General features: G+C 57.7%; 4 protein-coding genes across 4 annotated transcripts; 1 reads left to right on the top strand and 3 right to left on the bottom strand.

Annotated features, from left to right (window-relative positions):
- Positions 1–3,644: 3,644 nt before the first annotated feature.
- On the bottom strand, positions 3,645–6,919 carry CDEST_00336 (Putative vacuolar protein sorting-associated protein). The gene is made up of 4 exons (XM_062916495.1): positions 5,769–6,919; positions 4,460–5,702; positions 4,250–4,331; positions 3,645–4,075 (listed from the first exon to the last, which is right to left on the bottom strand). Exons 1-4 carry the CDS (start codon positions 6,715–6,717, stop codon positions 3,824–3,826), a joined length of 2,526 nt encoding a protein of 841 aa, XP_062772546.1. The 5' UTR covers positions 6,718–6,919; the 3' UTR covers positions 3,645–3,823.
- A 205-nt stretch (positions 6,920–7,124) lies between these two features.
- Positions 7,125–8,155, top strand: CDEST_00335 (uncharacterized protein). The gene is made up of 3 exons (XM_062916494.1): positions 7,125–7,450; positions 7,519–7,880; positions 7,996–8,155. Exons 1-3 carry the CDS (start codon positions 7,366–7,368, stop codon positions 8,149–8,151), a joined length of 603 nt encoding a protein of 200 aa, XP_062772545.1. The 5' UTR covers positions 7,125–7,365; the 3' UTR covers positions 8,152–8,155.
- Positions 8,156–8,470: 315 nt separating this feature from the next.
- CDEST_00334 (Putative histone-lysine N-methyltransferase DOT1 domain, histone H3-K79 methyltransferase) lies at positions 8,471–10,013 on the bottom strand (the record flags this gene model as incomplete). The annotated part of the gene is made up of 2 exons (XM_062916493.1): positions 8,471–9,392; positions 9,457–10,013. The coding sequence occupies 2 exons, from the start codon at positions 10,011–10,013 to the stop codon at positions 8,471–8,473; spliced, it is 1,479 nt and encodes a 492-aa protein (XP_062772544.1).
- A 1,466-nt stretch (positions 10,014–11,479) lies between these two features.
- On the bottom strand, positions 11,480–13,263 carry CDEST_00333 (uncharacterized protein). The gene has a single exon (XM_062916492.1). The coding sequence runs from the start codon at positions 12,675–12,677 to the stop codon at positions 11,637–11,639; it is 1,041 nt and encodes a 346-aa protein (XP_062772543.1). The 5' UTR covers positions 12,678–13,263; the 3' UTR covers positions 11,480–11,636.
- Positions 13,264–13,334: the final 71 nt, after the last annotated feature.

Raw genomic sequence — 13,334 nt, 5'->3', positions numbered from 1 at the left:
GGTTGTCTTGCACTCTTGCTGCTGCGAGCGTGTGGGCTAGGGACTGGGATGGTCGGTGGGTGCGGCTGGTGGTAGTGGGGTAGGCGGCGGCGGCGGTGGGTAGTGGTTGCGGTGATTGATGGTGATGATGATGATGATGGCGGTGGTGGCCGGATGCCGTGACCGATAGCGACGACGATTTGTGGTGGTAGTGGTGGTGGTGGTGGTGGTGGTGAACGTTTGATGATGCCGATAATGCCTAGTGACAATGTGGCTCATGCGTCTGCGGCGATCGCTGACGAACACCACCTTACAGAGTCCTGCCAGTCCTGGTAACGGAGAATCAGACATAGTGGTTGTTGATGTGTCGGAATATGCATGCGCTGTAAAGGACGAACTGAGCGGCTGCCATGTACAGAATATCTGAAGAAGAAACGAGAGCGGCAGAGCCAAGGGCATACAGATGGCATGCAACAGAGTCAGAAGCGCCGAGGGTCTTAGTGTAAGGGAAGCCCGGCACCAGGGAGCTGGATTAGGGAGAAAGAAAGAAAAGGAAAGAAAAGAAAGAAGCTGAGAGGGCGGAGGATATGCACCGGATGCGTCCACAGAAGCAACGAAGATGAGGGGAGCATCTTGTCCGTCCCAAAGTCGAGACAAGAGATAGAAGCGAGTGAGTGAGTAAGTAAGTGAGCGAGCAAGTGCATTTTGACTTTAGCTTTGCTTCACGGAGGTAGGGCACAGGGTTGGTTAGAACTGCATTTCATGTGCGACTACACCGTACCTATGGCTACCTACGGCTGTGGCTTCGCTGTGGTCAATGCATCGTCGAATGGAAAGAAATATCACTGCCAGTCAGTCCGCTGCCCTACTTGGATATGGTGATCCGGCAGGTCTTCCTTCCCCTCGTCGTATTTAGACGCAGAAACATGAAAGAGAGGAGAAAAGAGGGAAGCGACAACCCCCCCGTGGAGAAAAAAATCGAAGAGGAAAAGACGAAAAAGCCCTGTCGCCATTTCCGGTCTTTCCGTCGTCCACAGCCAACTCTCCACCGCCAGCGCCGTTGTTCCATGGAACGAGGCGAAAACACCATTATCATAAACTGGAGATGCTGAAGTCAGCTCACTCGGTCGCCCTCATGAGGAGACACAGTCTCCACCCTGGGCATCTGTATGTACGATGTAGAGTCCACTTCTTCTCTTCCCCCCGCTCGCAGCACTGTCTACTGCATCATTGCTGTCACGGACGGGAATGATGAATGGTTCGACATGCAGCCGACCAGCATATCGACGGCCGATTCGCTGGGGTCTCTACAGAGCATGCAGCTGCAGCTCTCGAGTGACCTCCGCCCGATCCCCTCCCCACGCCCACAGAGTCCAGTGACCACAACGGGAAAGACACCATGTGAGGGGATCGAGACCCTTTTTCTCACCCCAACTTCGAGCTCACGCGGCACTCGAGAGACGGACATGTTGCGAGAGGTTCGCGCTAACGCGGTCGCCAGAGTAGCGCCCAGTCCGCCATCGACCGCCTTAGCTTCCTGGACACACCCCTCGACCGTCGCCAGCATGCAGAGCACACACATGGTGTACTGCACTGAGGTAGGTATCCGTAGCATATCTACGCGCAGGTACATAGTACATTGCGTCCAGCTCACTTCAGGCCCGTCCAGACGTCTGAGCCCCACCTGTCCCCTCGCCCTTGCCCTGGCCCTCGCCCTCGCCGTGTCCTTGACCTGACGATCATCGTGATTGGATTGGGTTTTGAAGAAGCTTTTCGCGCCAGAAGTCCTGCAGAAGGCTGGGAGTCCGGCTTCAACTCCTCGGCCCCTTATACAACATCACGGCTCCCTTGACCCTTCCCTGCTTCCGCCAAAGCTTTTATCCTTCAGCCTTGATCCGGATGTCTCTGGGATGACCTGGGCAAGACGAATCCAGCCTGCAAATCCGCTGCCTCCCAGCAGTTCCGATCCTCTTTCGCTCCCGTCCATGACTCGCCCGCTCCGTCCTCCGATCTCCCGAGCCTTATCCGGCCCAGACACGGCGCTTGATACGTGCAACAACGGGCGAACCCTAGGCTGTGAGGGAGCCCTCAGCGACACCGAAACAGAACAGCAAGAAAGTAAAAGTCTAGAAGGTATCGATCAGGGTTGCATGGGGCACATCACAAACGCACATCCGAACCCGACGCTTCCTGCTCCGTGACCGGGAACTGTCCGCTTCCCCGCCTTGTCTTGCCTCGCCACCTCGAGTCCTCGACGTCCTTGCCACGATTTGGCATTTGCCAAGACCCTTCACTGGCACTCCTTTCATGCAGCCCCTCCGATACTTCTCCGGGGCCGAGGCCGCGACGTACCTTACACGTCCGTCTGTTCCTACATGCATCCATCCATCGTATTCTTTGTAAGGATGCTTTCTCAGCCCGCTTTCGGGCTGCCGTTGTTCCTCGGTCCTTCCACTTTCCCTAATCTCACCTTACCCAATGCGTGACCTCCCAAAGGCCTGGAAATGCGGACGCAGATCTGCCATTCCCAGCACCCTGGTTAAAGTTCATACTCGACTCCTCTTAAGCTCGTTCTCTACGAGGCCCTCCGGACCATCGTTTCTTGCTTTCGGGAAATACCATGCATCTGGGCCACTGACGACGTTACAGGCTGACTGTTGCTAACCAAATAATCTCGGCCGAAGACCTGGGTTGGCCATTTGTTTCTTCTCTGTGCATTGCCCCCTTCCTCCACCCCATCAACATGCTCTCAGGACGTCGCAGAACAAAATTCAACAATTATGTCGACCATCCGCAAGCATCTACATAAACCGTATCTGCGAAAGGACGAACTCGCCTCGCCCGGTTCCTCCTTATCCTTCCTCGCTCCCAGGAAACACTCTCAGACAGCTACCGCGCATGTATAGGCAGATAGATCAGACCATCTCCATGCCTCAGTTCCTGCGGGGGCTATGCCCCAAAGCCCAGCCTGCCTGATTCATGAAGGCGACTTCCCGCTATTTCCGCCCCAGGTTCAACCCAGGACGCCGGTCGACATTTTCTTCTCAACGGAGGCCACGGCCCTCCTTTGGTGTACTCATCCCCTCATCCTGCGCGCTCCCCGTGACCAAAGGGGGTTCTCAGTTGACCGGTGTCAGGTTGTTTGTTGCACAAACAAGCAACATCAAACGACCCACCAGACTATGTAAATCTACGAGCCCGAATCTAAGCCCGTGGCGGCGCGGCGGCGTGCCCGTCTCCCGTGGCTCATCCACGTGTCGATCTCGCGCGAGAAGCTCGCCCAGGCTTTGTTTCTTACTCTCAACCCGCTGGCTCTCTGGGCGAGGGCGAGGGAGGGGGGGGCTAGCTTGTCCAGGTCGAAAAAGAACCTCCAAGACATCGTCCAGCCGAGCCCGTATCCGGAAAGATTCTTCAAAGGATCCATCGCAACATCACAGACCATGCACTCTGTTGCATACACTCCCGCTGTCCGAGCCATCACTGCACTTGGCATGGTCCGAGTCGCTTCTGGCATGATCGGTCAAGAAGTCATGAAAGCTAGAACCACGTTGCAGGTACCTCGCTCGCGGGGGCATGCCAGCCGCTCGCCACACATTGAAACAAGCGTACCCCGGATCGACGCAGTTGCCCACCGCCGCCGAACGCCATGCCTCTCAAATCTCACCACTACTCCGTGTACCCGTCATCGCCTCAAGTTGGTCAGATTACGTATGTAGAGCAAGATTAGCACCGCAGCTCCCCTTTAACCCCATTTCGCTGTCTCACGCCCTCGTCCCATCTCGCTCTTCATCCCTTCGTGGGAAACTCGACGTGCTACTTCCTTTCGCCTTGGCGTTGGCCGACTTCACTTCTTAAAGACGGCGCTCCCGATCCTCTCAATGTCCCGCCCCTCCTGCGTGCCCCGTCCCGCCGCCTCGAGCAGCCTGCCCCACGCCTCGGCGTCTTTGAGCTTCACCGCCTCCTCGGCCGCCTTGACCCGCAGCCCGCACTTTTCGTACATGGTGATGGTCGTCCCAGGCTCCAGACCCGTGCACTTGGGCACAAAGACGGCCGCCAGCCGCGGGTTGCCCGCCTGCAGTGTGAGGTTGAAGAACGGCTGTGGCGTTCGAGGATTAGCTTCATCGATCCGGTATGTTCCAGATATGCCATGGAGCCAGGAACGGCGACGCACGCGATGTGTCATATTTAAGGGGGGGAAAGAAAGAAAAAAGAAGAAAAAAAAAAAGGGGGGGGGGGGGGAGAAGAAAACGAAAGAAAAGGGAAAGCTTACCTCCCACCCAATCGGGCTTTTTCTCGTCTTCGCAAGCTCCTCAATCTCGTTCCAGTCCCGCTTCGCAACGAGCGCACGAAGTCTAAATATGTGGAATGTGGTTAGCTTGCTGCGGATACCCAACTTGGCAAGGAACCTGTAGAACCCAAATGGGAAACCCTCAAGAGTACGATTACAACAAAGGGGGCGCGAGAGGGGAGAATATCTGACCTGATCCACCAAGCAACCTTATCGGGCACCTTGAACTCGCTCTGAATCTTGCTGGCGCGCTTGTGGTACCCGAGGCGGATGAGCTTGAACATGGTCTCGTTGACGCTGAGCCCCGTGAAGGTGTCGGTGAGGTCGCGGTCGAAGGCCTCCTGCATCTTGAGTAGCGTCTGCGCCTCCTTGAGGGCGTGGACCTCGAACGCAGCCTCCCTCGAGTCGGAGAGCAGCTTCGCGGCGAGTGCGAGCTTGTCGGACGCGGTGCGCGCGTCGGGCTGGTGGAGCGACTCGTGTATGAAGACGCCGGCACCGTCAACTCGGCGGTCGTCCTGGTAATAGAGATCCTTGAGAAGCGCGTTGTCGGCCTCGCGCGCGGCCGAGGACTCAACGAGGGCCGTTGCCGCGGGGCGCGCGTTGATGACGCGAAAGAAGGCGGCCAACGGCAGTTTCTTCTTGAGCTGGAGGAGTACTGTGTACATGAGGTCCGTGTCGCCGCTCTCAACGGCCTTGTCGAGGGCGAGCTCGTCCTCCTCCATGCTGAGGAGAAGCGGCACCTGGCGCCCGCCGCGGGGCTCGTGGTTCAGCAGTTCGGTGGCGAGGCGGCCCCGGCCTTCGTCGTAGGCCGCGCGTGCGATCTCCTCAAAGGAGATGCCTGGCTTCCCGGAGAGGCGCTCGACAACCAGCCGGCAGATGGTGTCATCGTCCTCAGCACCCGAGCGAACCTTGGCCGAGGCCCAGTGGACGTAGATGCGGTCGGTGGGAAGACGCAGATACCCCGCGATCTTGAGCGCGAGGAGGTACTCATGACGGTTGATGAGCCTCTTGATGAGGCCCTCGGGGGTGAGACGCTGGTACTGCTCGAACGAGAGGGGCAAGCCGACCTCGAAGAAGCGAACGGCGTTGAGCACGCGCAGGGTCTCGCACATATCGACGAATTCGTCGCTGTTGTAGATGTCGAGAACCGACTTGCCAAAGGATGCAGCCTTGAGGAGCTGCTTCTGCCAGTGGATGCTGAACTCGCGGCCCGCCGCCGTGACGCACGTGTCGACGGCCTCAGTAAGGTTGGCGCGGATCAGCTGGATGTAGTCGTCGGCCTTGGGCGACTGAAGCTCCAGCTGGCCGACGGCGTCGAGCAGGATCGATGCTGCCGAGGACTCGGCCCGGGTACCGAAGACCTCCTCCGTGGCGTGCGGGACGCGCTCTAGGAAGTCGCAAACGTCATTTGTGATGAGTCTTGCGCCGTCGTGTTCTGCGCGTTGTTAGCCGTGAGCGTTTCTGCTTGGGAACTTGAAGACGCTATGCCCGCCAAACATACCTGATACAACGTGCACTCGTCCGTCGTAAAAGAACTCTGCGGTCGCAGCGTCCGGCCCGATGATGTGTACCTCATCCTCCCACGCAATCAGCGCATCGGTGCCGCACCACTCAACATACTTGGGTGGGATCTTGGACTGCGAGTCGTGCTCGACACGCCTCTCCTGGAAATCGCTTGAAATGACATGCGCCTTGCCCGTCTTCGTGTACAGCACGATCAGCCGGCCGTCGGGGGACACGCTGATGTGGCTGAAGGGCCCAAGGTCCAGGAACCGGTCCTCACACTCGGCCGCGTCGATGACGTATACCGTCTCCCCGATGCTCAGCAGTACCTCGACGGAACGCGAGAGGGTGTGGTCCGGCGCCACGACGGCCCAGGCGTGGATCTCGCCCTGGTCAGTCGGCGGCGTCGCGAGCAGCCGCGGGCGCGGCTCGGTGTACGACGTGACCGAGACGAAAGTGTCGTTGCCGAGCAGCGCGACCATGCCGGATTCGTAGAAGCGGCAGCTGACGACGCCGGACTCGTCGGCGCCGTTGCCGAGGGAGAATTGCGTGAACTCGCCCTGCAAATCGTAGACGCGCACGGTGCCGTCCGTCGTGACGACGAGGAGCTTCTCCTCGCCGCCGGCGACGCTGGCCCAGCCGAGGCCCTTGATGGAGCCGGAGCCCTGCTCCCAGGGGATGCGGCGGAGGAGCTTGCCGGCGTACGAGTAGATATCGATGCCGGGTTTGGACGAGGAGGCGCCGCCGCCGCCTGGGTTGGCGCGGTAAGCCTGGATCTTGGTGTCGTCTCGGAGGAGAGCGATGGCTCCGCCATAGGGGGCGCCGGCGACGATGTGGTTGTCGAGGTCAAGGTCTTGGTCGAACACTTCGGTGTAGAGCTGGACCTTGCGGTACCACTTGTCGCCGACGTTCTCCCATCCTGCCGCGGGATGAGACGCTTCCATCATGTCATCTTCTCATTGCCGGGGTCCCTTGCTGTGTGTACGTGTTTGTCTGCCTTGGTGGTCGTACTTGGATCTATCCTCAAGAAAATTGGAAAGAAAAAAAATCTTTAGCAGTGTCGCCGGCGTTGCGTCGGTCTATTGGTTGTGGTTGAGAGCGAGGTGTGAGATGAGTGACATGAGGTTGAGGCTTGAGCTCCATTTCCTTCCCCTAAGCTGTCGCTACTGCTACCGAGAGCTTGAGCGAGGTCGCCAGGGGAGCTTGCGCCACGAATCAGACCAGCCTCAGAGACCCGGTCTACCGGGGCGCGGCTAAACCCCGGCCGAGGGAGCGTGCGTCATCGCACCCCCCACCAAACACGCCGATAAGCCTAAGCGGCGCCGCTCCCTAGGATTCTAGGGCAGATGATGTGCCTACAACCGCCGCTTGAACAGAATCGGCTGCTTGTGTCTGGAATGCAACGCATGCGCCATCCCGCCCATCACCGTCCCGACACAAGGGCAGCGCTCGATTTCTTCTAGATTCATTGGGAAAGACTCTGCGGGATATATAAGCGTACCAAGACAGAAAAGAAAGCTTGCGCCGATATATGTAACTCGATATCCGTCATCGCCCGGATTCCCTCGCCTCTCCCCCCCTCCACGATAGACATCATGTCTGACTGGCGCTCCGAGTATCTAGCTTCCATCAGGGAGCAGGAGAAGAACAACCCCGTCAATCTTGAAATCGTCCAACTCTGTAAAGCACTCCTCTCTTCTCTATCTCTCTTTTTGCCGCCTCTTCCCTAACCCGCCATCCCTCGACAGGCTCTCAACTCTCCGACCGCGTTGCGGCGCTCGAAGCCGAGAAGGAAGTCCTTAGGTCCAAAATCACACCCGGCGACAGGAAACCCTCCGAGAAGCCGAACACGACCGCCGCTGCCGTTTCGATCGATCCCAGCTCCGACCCCAATGTCGCGCAGCTCCAACTCCAGCTCGCCGAGGCGCTGCGGTCCAACGGTACCCTCAAGGACCGCGCGAAGGCGGCCGAAGATGAGCTCCAGGCGCTGCGCAGCAAAACCAAGGAGGACGCAAGGAAGATAAGGAGCCTGGCCGCCGAGAGCACGGCGCTAACGACGAAGCTGCGGGACCGCGAGCACGAGCTACGCGAGAAGCGCAAGCTGGTGGAGGTAACACACTCATGCACACACACACACACACACACACACGTGTACACATACACGCACGCGGACACACCCCAGAGATAGTGCATCTGTTGCGGTTTAATACTGACTTGCGCCGCAGAATGTCCAGGACGAGATGATCACGATGAACCTCCAGATGTCCATGGCCGAGCAGGAGCGGGACAAGGTCAAGAAGGAGAACAAGGAGCTCGTCGACCGCTGGATGAAGAGGATGGCACAGGAGGCCGAAGCCATGAACCTCGCCAACGAACGTTGATGATGCCGTCTATTTCCCTGTGCGCCTTCCCTGCGCTCCAGAATGATGCACTTCTGCTGTCTGCCCGGCCGACACGCTCTATGGGGAATATCAGATGTCTACAGGTAATGAACCCAACGCTTGTTTTCCTCTCGCCTACCTTTGTATGCCAATGTGTCCCCTTTCCCCTGGTTTCCTTCCCTTCACAATGTACAACGCCGCACAACAACGCAGCGACACAGCACCAACTGCATGCCTCGTGCTGCAACCCTCCTCCCAAGCCCCGTGGGACATCATACGGCGTAATGACTTGACAGATGCTGATGGGACGTCTAGTGTTCTACTTCTTCGTCGAGATGCAGAAGTTACCGCCGGCATTGGTCCAGCTGACGTACCCACCGTCCGGGTACGTCAGGTGTTCGACTTCCAGGATGTTACTTGCAATATCGTTGGCGTTTCGCGTGCCTTGGTCGTTGACGAACGACTTGAGAGAGACGATCTTGCAGCCCTGCTTGAGATCGAGGAACATGTTGACGAGCTCTGCGTTGAGCTGGGGCGTGAAGGCTTGGTTGTTGACGAGGATGACGTCGGCGCGCTTCATGGCATCGTGTATGCGGGTGCTCTTGGTGAAATCGCCTCGCTCGAGGTTGACCCGGCCGGGCAGCAGGCCCCACATCTTACAGCGGGCGCCGAACTCCTTCTCCTGCGCCTCGGCGAAGTCGCATGGGTTCTCCATCATTTCGCAGCCCCAGCTCTCGCAACCGATCTCGAGTGCGGCTTGAAAGACGACGTTCCCCACGCCGGACCCGAGGTCGACAAAGACTTGGTCCGACGTCATGCGTGTCCTCTCTTGGAGGATCTCGGAGATGAACTTGTATGTTAACTCGCCGTAGACATTGTCGGTGCCGTTCTTGTACTGCTTGAGCTTCTCCACTTCGGGTGACACGGTGCGGTCGTACACCTGGGTGAGAATGAACTCGACCAGGTCTCGCGGTATGCCGTGTATGTTGTCCAGGTTCTTGCGTATCGTGCCATCGGCGGCGAGAGCGCGGATCTTCTTGTTCGCGTCTTGCAACGCCGCGACGAAGCCGTGGAAATCGTTGATATTTGATGCCCTCTCGAGCCGCCGTATCAGGCCGTTGGTTGGCTCCGTGAACTCGATGGCCTGTTCTTCTGTGAGGTAGACGTGGGCGACGAATCTGACCACCGTTTTGATGTCTTCCACCGCGTTGATGATACCCTTCTCGGATATAAGTTCATAGCTGTGCCACACATGTATTAGCAACGCCGTCCAAGCTTCTTAATCGCGCAAAGGTGACAACGTACTCTTCCGCCCCGTAGTTGCTCGGGTATTGCAGCCTCACCCTCACATCGTCGTCGGCTGTGGCGCCGAGCAGGCGTTTCGCCTTGGGGCACTTTTTGAGATTGCTGATGTCGACGGCGTGGATCAGCCGGCTGAGGGGTCGCGCATTGTCCCGGAAAGCGCTTGCGCGGGTCAGCACGCGCTGGGTGTCGACGAACTGGCCGTCCTTGGTGCGCTGTCGCTTGCGGGGCTCGAGGTTGATGAAGGCGTCGTAGTTGTCGTCGTCGTCCGAGTCATTGTCGAACTTGGGCTGGGACGGCCCCGCGCTGCCGACCTTGCGCTTGCGCTCGCTGCGCTTCTCGTCCGAGGACGAGGGGTAGGGCGAGGCGCTCTGCTTGCGGGAGAGAAGCGACTTGCCGTTGGGCTTGGGCGAGGCGCGCGGCGAGGCCTTTGCGGATGAGGTGGAGGACCTCGCGTGGACGAGCTTGGGGCGCGGCTTCGGAGCGGCGACCTGAACTTTCTCGACGCGGATGGCGGCGGGCTTGGTATTGAACTTGTTCTTCCCGCCGAGGATTGGCATGACGGCGGCGGCGGGTGAACCGGTCGACGGGTCGATCGGGCTGCTGAAGGAAGAAAGTGGGCGTTGTGCGCGTGACTTGGTCGGGGTGGTGGTGATACTGGGTAGGTCAGAGGTAGGTCAGATACTTTTGACGTATGCTGTCGCTGTTTAGCCCAAGGCTGGGTGTCGAGAGTGACTGATTGCTAATGACGATATTTGCTTCAGAAAGCGAATGCGAGGAATGGTGGTGTCGCCGGCAGGGCCTGTCACTGCGGATCAGAGGTCTCGGGGCATAACGGGAGTGCGTAGATAGACTGTTGTCGGTCAGAGTGGAGGAGGGGAATTCGGGACGGAGGGAGAAATGAGGATTGGGGGCGAGACGGACACGAGGCGATTTTTCGGAAGAGGGCGTGGAAATGGGGCCGGACGGTAGACGTGACTGGATAAAGTGGAGTGACTTACGGATACGCATAGGTACAGTTGGACTGAACCGACCCAGGACCCCCAAAAGTGAAATTCCCCGAGTTAAGGTGGAAGGAGCGCGCCCCAAACATTGGATTATTATGTAAGGCAGAAGCAGCCGTGAAATGCGTGCAGAATTCCGTGGGTACGTGGAGCCTGGGGGACAGGTAGGTTAGGTAGGGACGGACGGGTCACGGCCCAGTCAGTCGCCTTAATGCAGCCTTGAAGCCTCGCATTTGCATTGGGGGGAGAGGGCAAGTACAGTACATCGTACAGCACTGCTTCCTCTTCCCCCGTGCCGGCTGACTTACTTGTACTTAGATTGGCGACCCCCATCTACAGGGATCTATTGCGGATGCCGCGTCAGCCGACCGCGACTTGTAGCAGCAGCCGGATATGATTGGTTGCCTAGCGAGCAAACATCCCGGGGAAGACCGCGGCTCGTTTCTCAAGGGTGCATTCAGCTTTGGGCCCTGGCGCGGGCTGTCATCCAGTGTTTGTTTGTTTGTTGCCCGCTGTCACCATCCGTTTATGAGGGGGGATCGAGCGGGGGAAAGCAGCCCGTTGGTCGCATCGCATCGTCGAAGTCTCATATCTAAGCTTGTCTCAGAGTAACATTGAGCAAAAAAGGAAAAAAAGAAGGGAGGGCCTCGGATGGAAACCCGCCTGGGCGCTGCTAACGGCTTTCACGCCCATTGACGGAGGTCAGCCTCCGTTCGTATAACATGACCGATACGACATTTGACAGCGGTCTTGCAGCCATTGTCTCCGGTTTTTTCTTCGGTTTTCTTACCCCTTCTTCTCTTTTTCTTTCTTTTTCCAGCTGTATTGCTCCCTTACTTCAAAGTTCTTCAAGCTTGGGCCATGCTTGATGCTATGTACACTATGTTGTTTAAAAGTCAAACGTCACGATGGACAACTGCATTTTGGTCCAACGGCATTTCAGGTATGTCGCTAAAACTATTTCGTACATGCTCAAAACATTGAGGTGTGTTCCTCTTGAGGTCGCGTACTCGCCCCTGCGCGAAAAAAACAAATTGAAAAATTGAAAAATTTGAGGTAACAACACCCCCAAAGAGATACCCAGTTGGCAAGCTAGAATAGCATGTGGAGCACAGAATAGTTGTCAAAACAAGAGCTGGGGGATTTCTGCTGGCGACGCCTCTGAATCGAAACGATTACTCAAGCCGCCCTCTCGCTATCCGTCAATGCCCAGTGCCATATCACATACGCCGGGTGGAAGTCAGGGAACTCGGCGTCCTCCGCCCCCGTTTCCTCGGTCTCGATCCTTACCTCCCGACTTTCCTCACACCGGAACGCCGCATCAAACACACCGACGTCCGGCGGATCCTTTGGGTGGTTCGGGAGAGAATAGTCGTCAGCGTGCATGAACTCCACGACAACGCTCGTCCGCGCCATCAGCCGCTCAAACGTGTCCCGTACGTGCGTGAACGCAAATTGCCCTGTCGGCCGGCCCCAGAGGACCCTGAACCAGAACGAGTGACGCCCGTGGTGCCCGGCGCCGTGCTGGACGACGTCGTACAGCTCTCCCATCCGGAGACCCGTGTTCGGCGTCAATAAGCCTGGCTGGATCAGGGAGCTGGAGACACGTTGGTCTTCCGCCGCCAGGCTTCGGATGTCGAAGCACATGTACCCTAGTGACGGAGGCGGCGGCTGTGAGACGAGCATCCGCCGCCAGCTTGCACCACGACGGGTGAATCGTCTTCGGGATTCCACAAGGGCCCGTGTCGACGCCTCGTCGAGCTCAGGCGGTCTGACTTGGGTCCAGCCGCCCCAGTTCTCCTGGACTGTCTGGACCGGTTTCGGGTGCGTTGACCAGGGGAGCTCGTAGAAGGAGTTTGCACGCCGGTGACACGAGTATGTGGGACCGAAGTCGAAGAAGCACTTGTCAAATTTCTCTGCGAGAAGAGGGTTGATGAGCCGGACGTCTCTGTAAGTTGGCAAGGCGGGTCCATTTGGGACGTCCGGGAAATGGGTTCCTTCGAGCCCGTGGATTGCTGCAGTACACACATCAGACACAGGCTTGAAGAAGAGGGCTTGTTGAAGGGCCGGTGACTCGTCCAGGAATGCCTGCCACGCCCTGCTCACACGGGGCGCCGAGACCAGTAGCGTCCTCATGTCGACTTGGACCAAGACGGCCTCCAGGAGCTCCGGGATGGCGAGAACCGTCTCCATGGCGCGGCAGGATTGGCGTTCAGACATGATGTTTCACGGAAAACAGGATGGCCTGGCACAAAACCGGATACCTTTCGCGTGTGATGTAAGTGAGGAGATGCGCTTGGCTGTCGCCGGCTCGCGCGGGGTTGATCATGCTCTCAAGCCTCCCCCCCTCGCGCCGCGCGGGTGAGAAGAGCCGTGTACATCATTTGGAGACGATGACTAAGCTAATACAAAGTCGCTTTGCAATGGGAACACAGCACACATTGGCCATCAGAGCAGAGATACGACGAAATCGTTCAAGACTAATTTGAGAGAGAGCGCTGCAAATCTAGGCCGAGTCTCGTTGGATTGGCTGATTTTTGCGGCGTATAGCCTAAGTATCCGAGCTTGCCGTCTTTCGAGAACCCTGGTCCAATGACATAACATGATCATCTTTCATCGCATCCAAGCTGGGCGTCTTCGGGGTGAAAGTGTTGGCTTCTATGGAGCTGACCAATGGGAATGTCATGGGCCACTACATTAAATGCTATTTGGGGAAACTTCTGGCCAAGATACTTAACGGCATGTGCAATTTGTTGAGCCTTTCAGTCCAAGTGACGGGTGTCATGGTTTCTGTTCTAGACTTTAGTAGATGCACAAAGAGATTCAAGGATTCTTCCTTTAAACCATCCTACTCCAGTCCCTTTTACCCTAGCGGGA

The sequence above is a fragment of the Colletotrichum destructivum genome, chromosome 1 (genome assembly GCF_034447905.1).
Source record: "Colletotrichum destructivum chromosome 1, complete sequence".
Classification (NCBI taxonomy): Eukaryota; Fungi; Ascomycota; class Sordariomycetes; order Glomerellales; family Glomerellaceae; genus Colletotrichum; species Colletotrichum destructivum.
This window is presented reverse-complemented; position numbering and strand designations above follow the sequence as displayed.

What these genes read in the sequence shown, in the direction of transcription:
- CDEST_00333 (XM_062916492.1), bottom strand. Translation starts at nt 12,677, where the DNA reads ATGTCTGAACGCCAATCCTGCCGCGCCATGGAGACGGTTCTCGCCATC.
- CDEST_00335 (XM_062916494.1), top strand. Translation starts at nt 7,366, where the DNA reads ATGTCTGACTGGCGCTCCGAGTATCTAGCTTCCATCAGGGAGCAGGAG. An exon ending in TCTTGAAATCGTCCAACTCT is followed by an intron (nt 7,451 to 7,518) that starts GTAAAGCACTCC and finishes ATCCCTCGACAG; the next exon opens with GCTCTCAACTCTCCGACCGC. An exon ending in AGAAGCGCAAGCTGGTGGAG is followed by an intron (nt 7,881 to 7,995) that starts GTAACACACTCA and finishes CTTGCGCCGCAG; the next exon opens with AATGTCCAGGACGAGATGAT.
- CDEST_00336 (XM_062916495.1), bottom strand. Translation starts at nt 6,717, where the DNA reads ATGATGGAAGCGTCTCATCCCGCGGCAGGATGGGAGAACGTCGGCGAC. An exon ending in ACGAGTGCACGTTGTATCAG is followed by an intron (nt 5,703 to 5,768) that starts GTATGTTTGGCG and finishes AACAACGCGCAG; the next exon opens with AACACGACGGCGCAAGACTC. An exon ending in AAAGCCCGATTGGGTGGGAG is followed by an intron (nt 4,076 to 4,249) that starts GTAAGCTTTCCC and finishes CGAACGCCACAG; the next exon opens with CCGTTCTTCAACCTCACACT.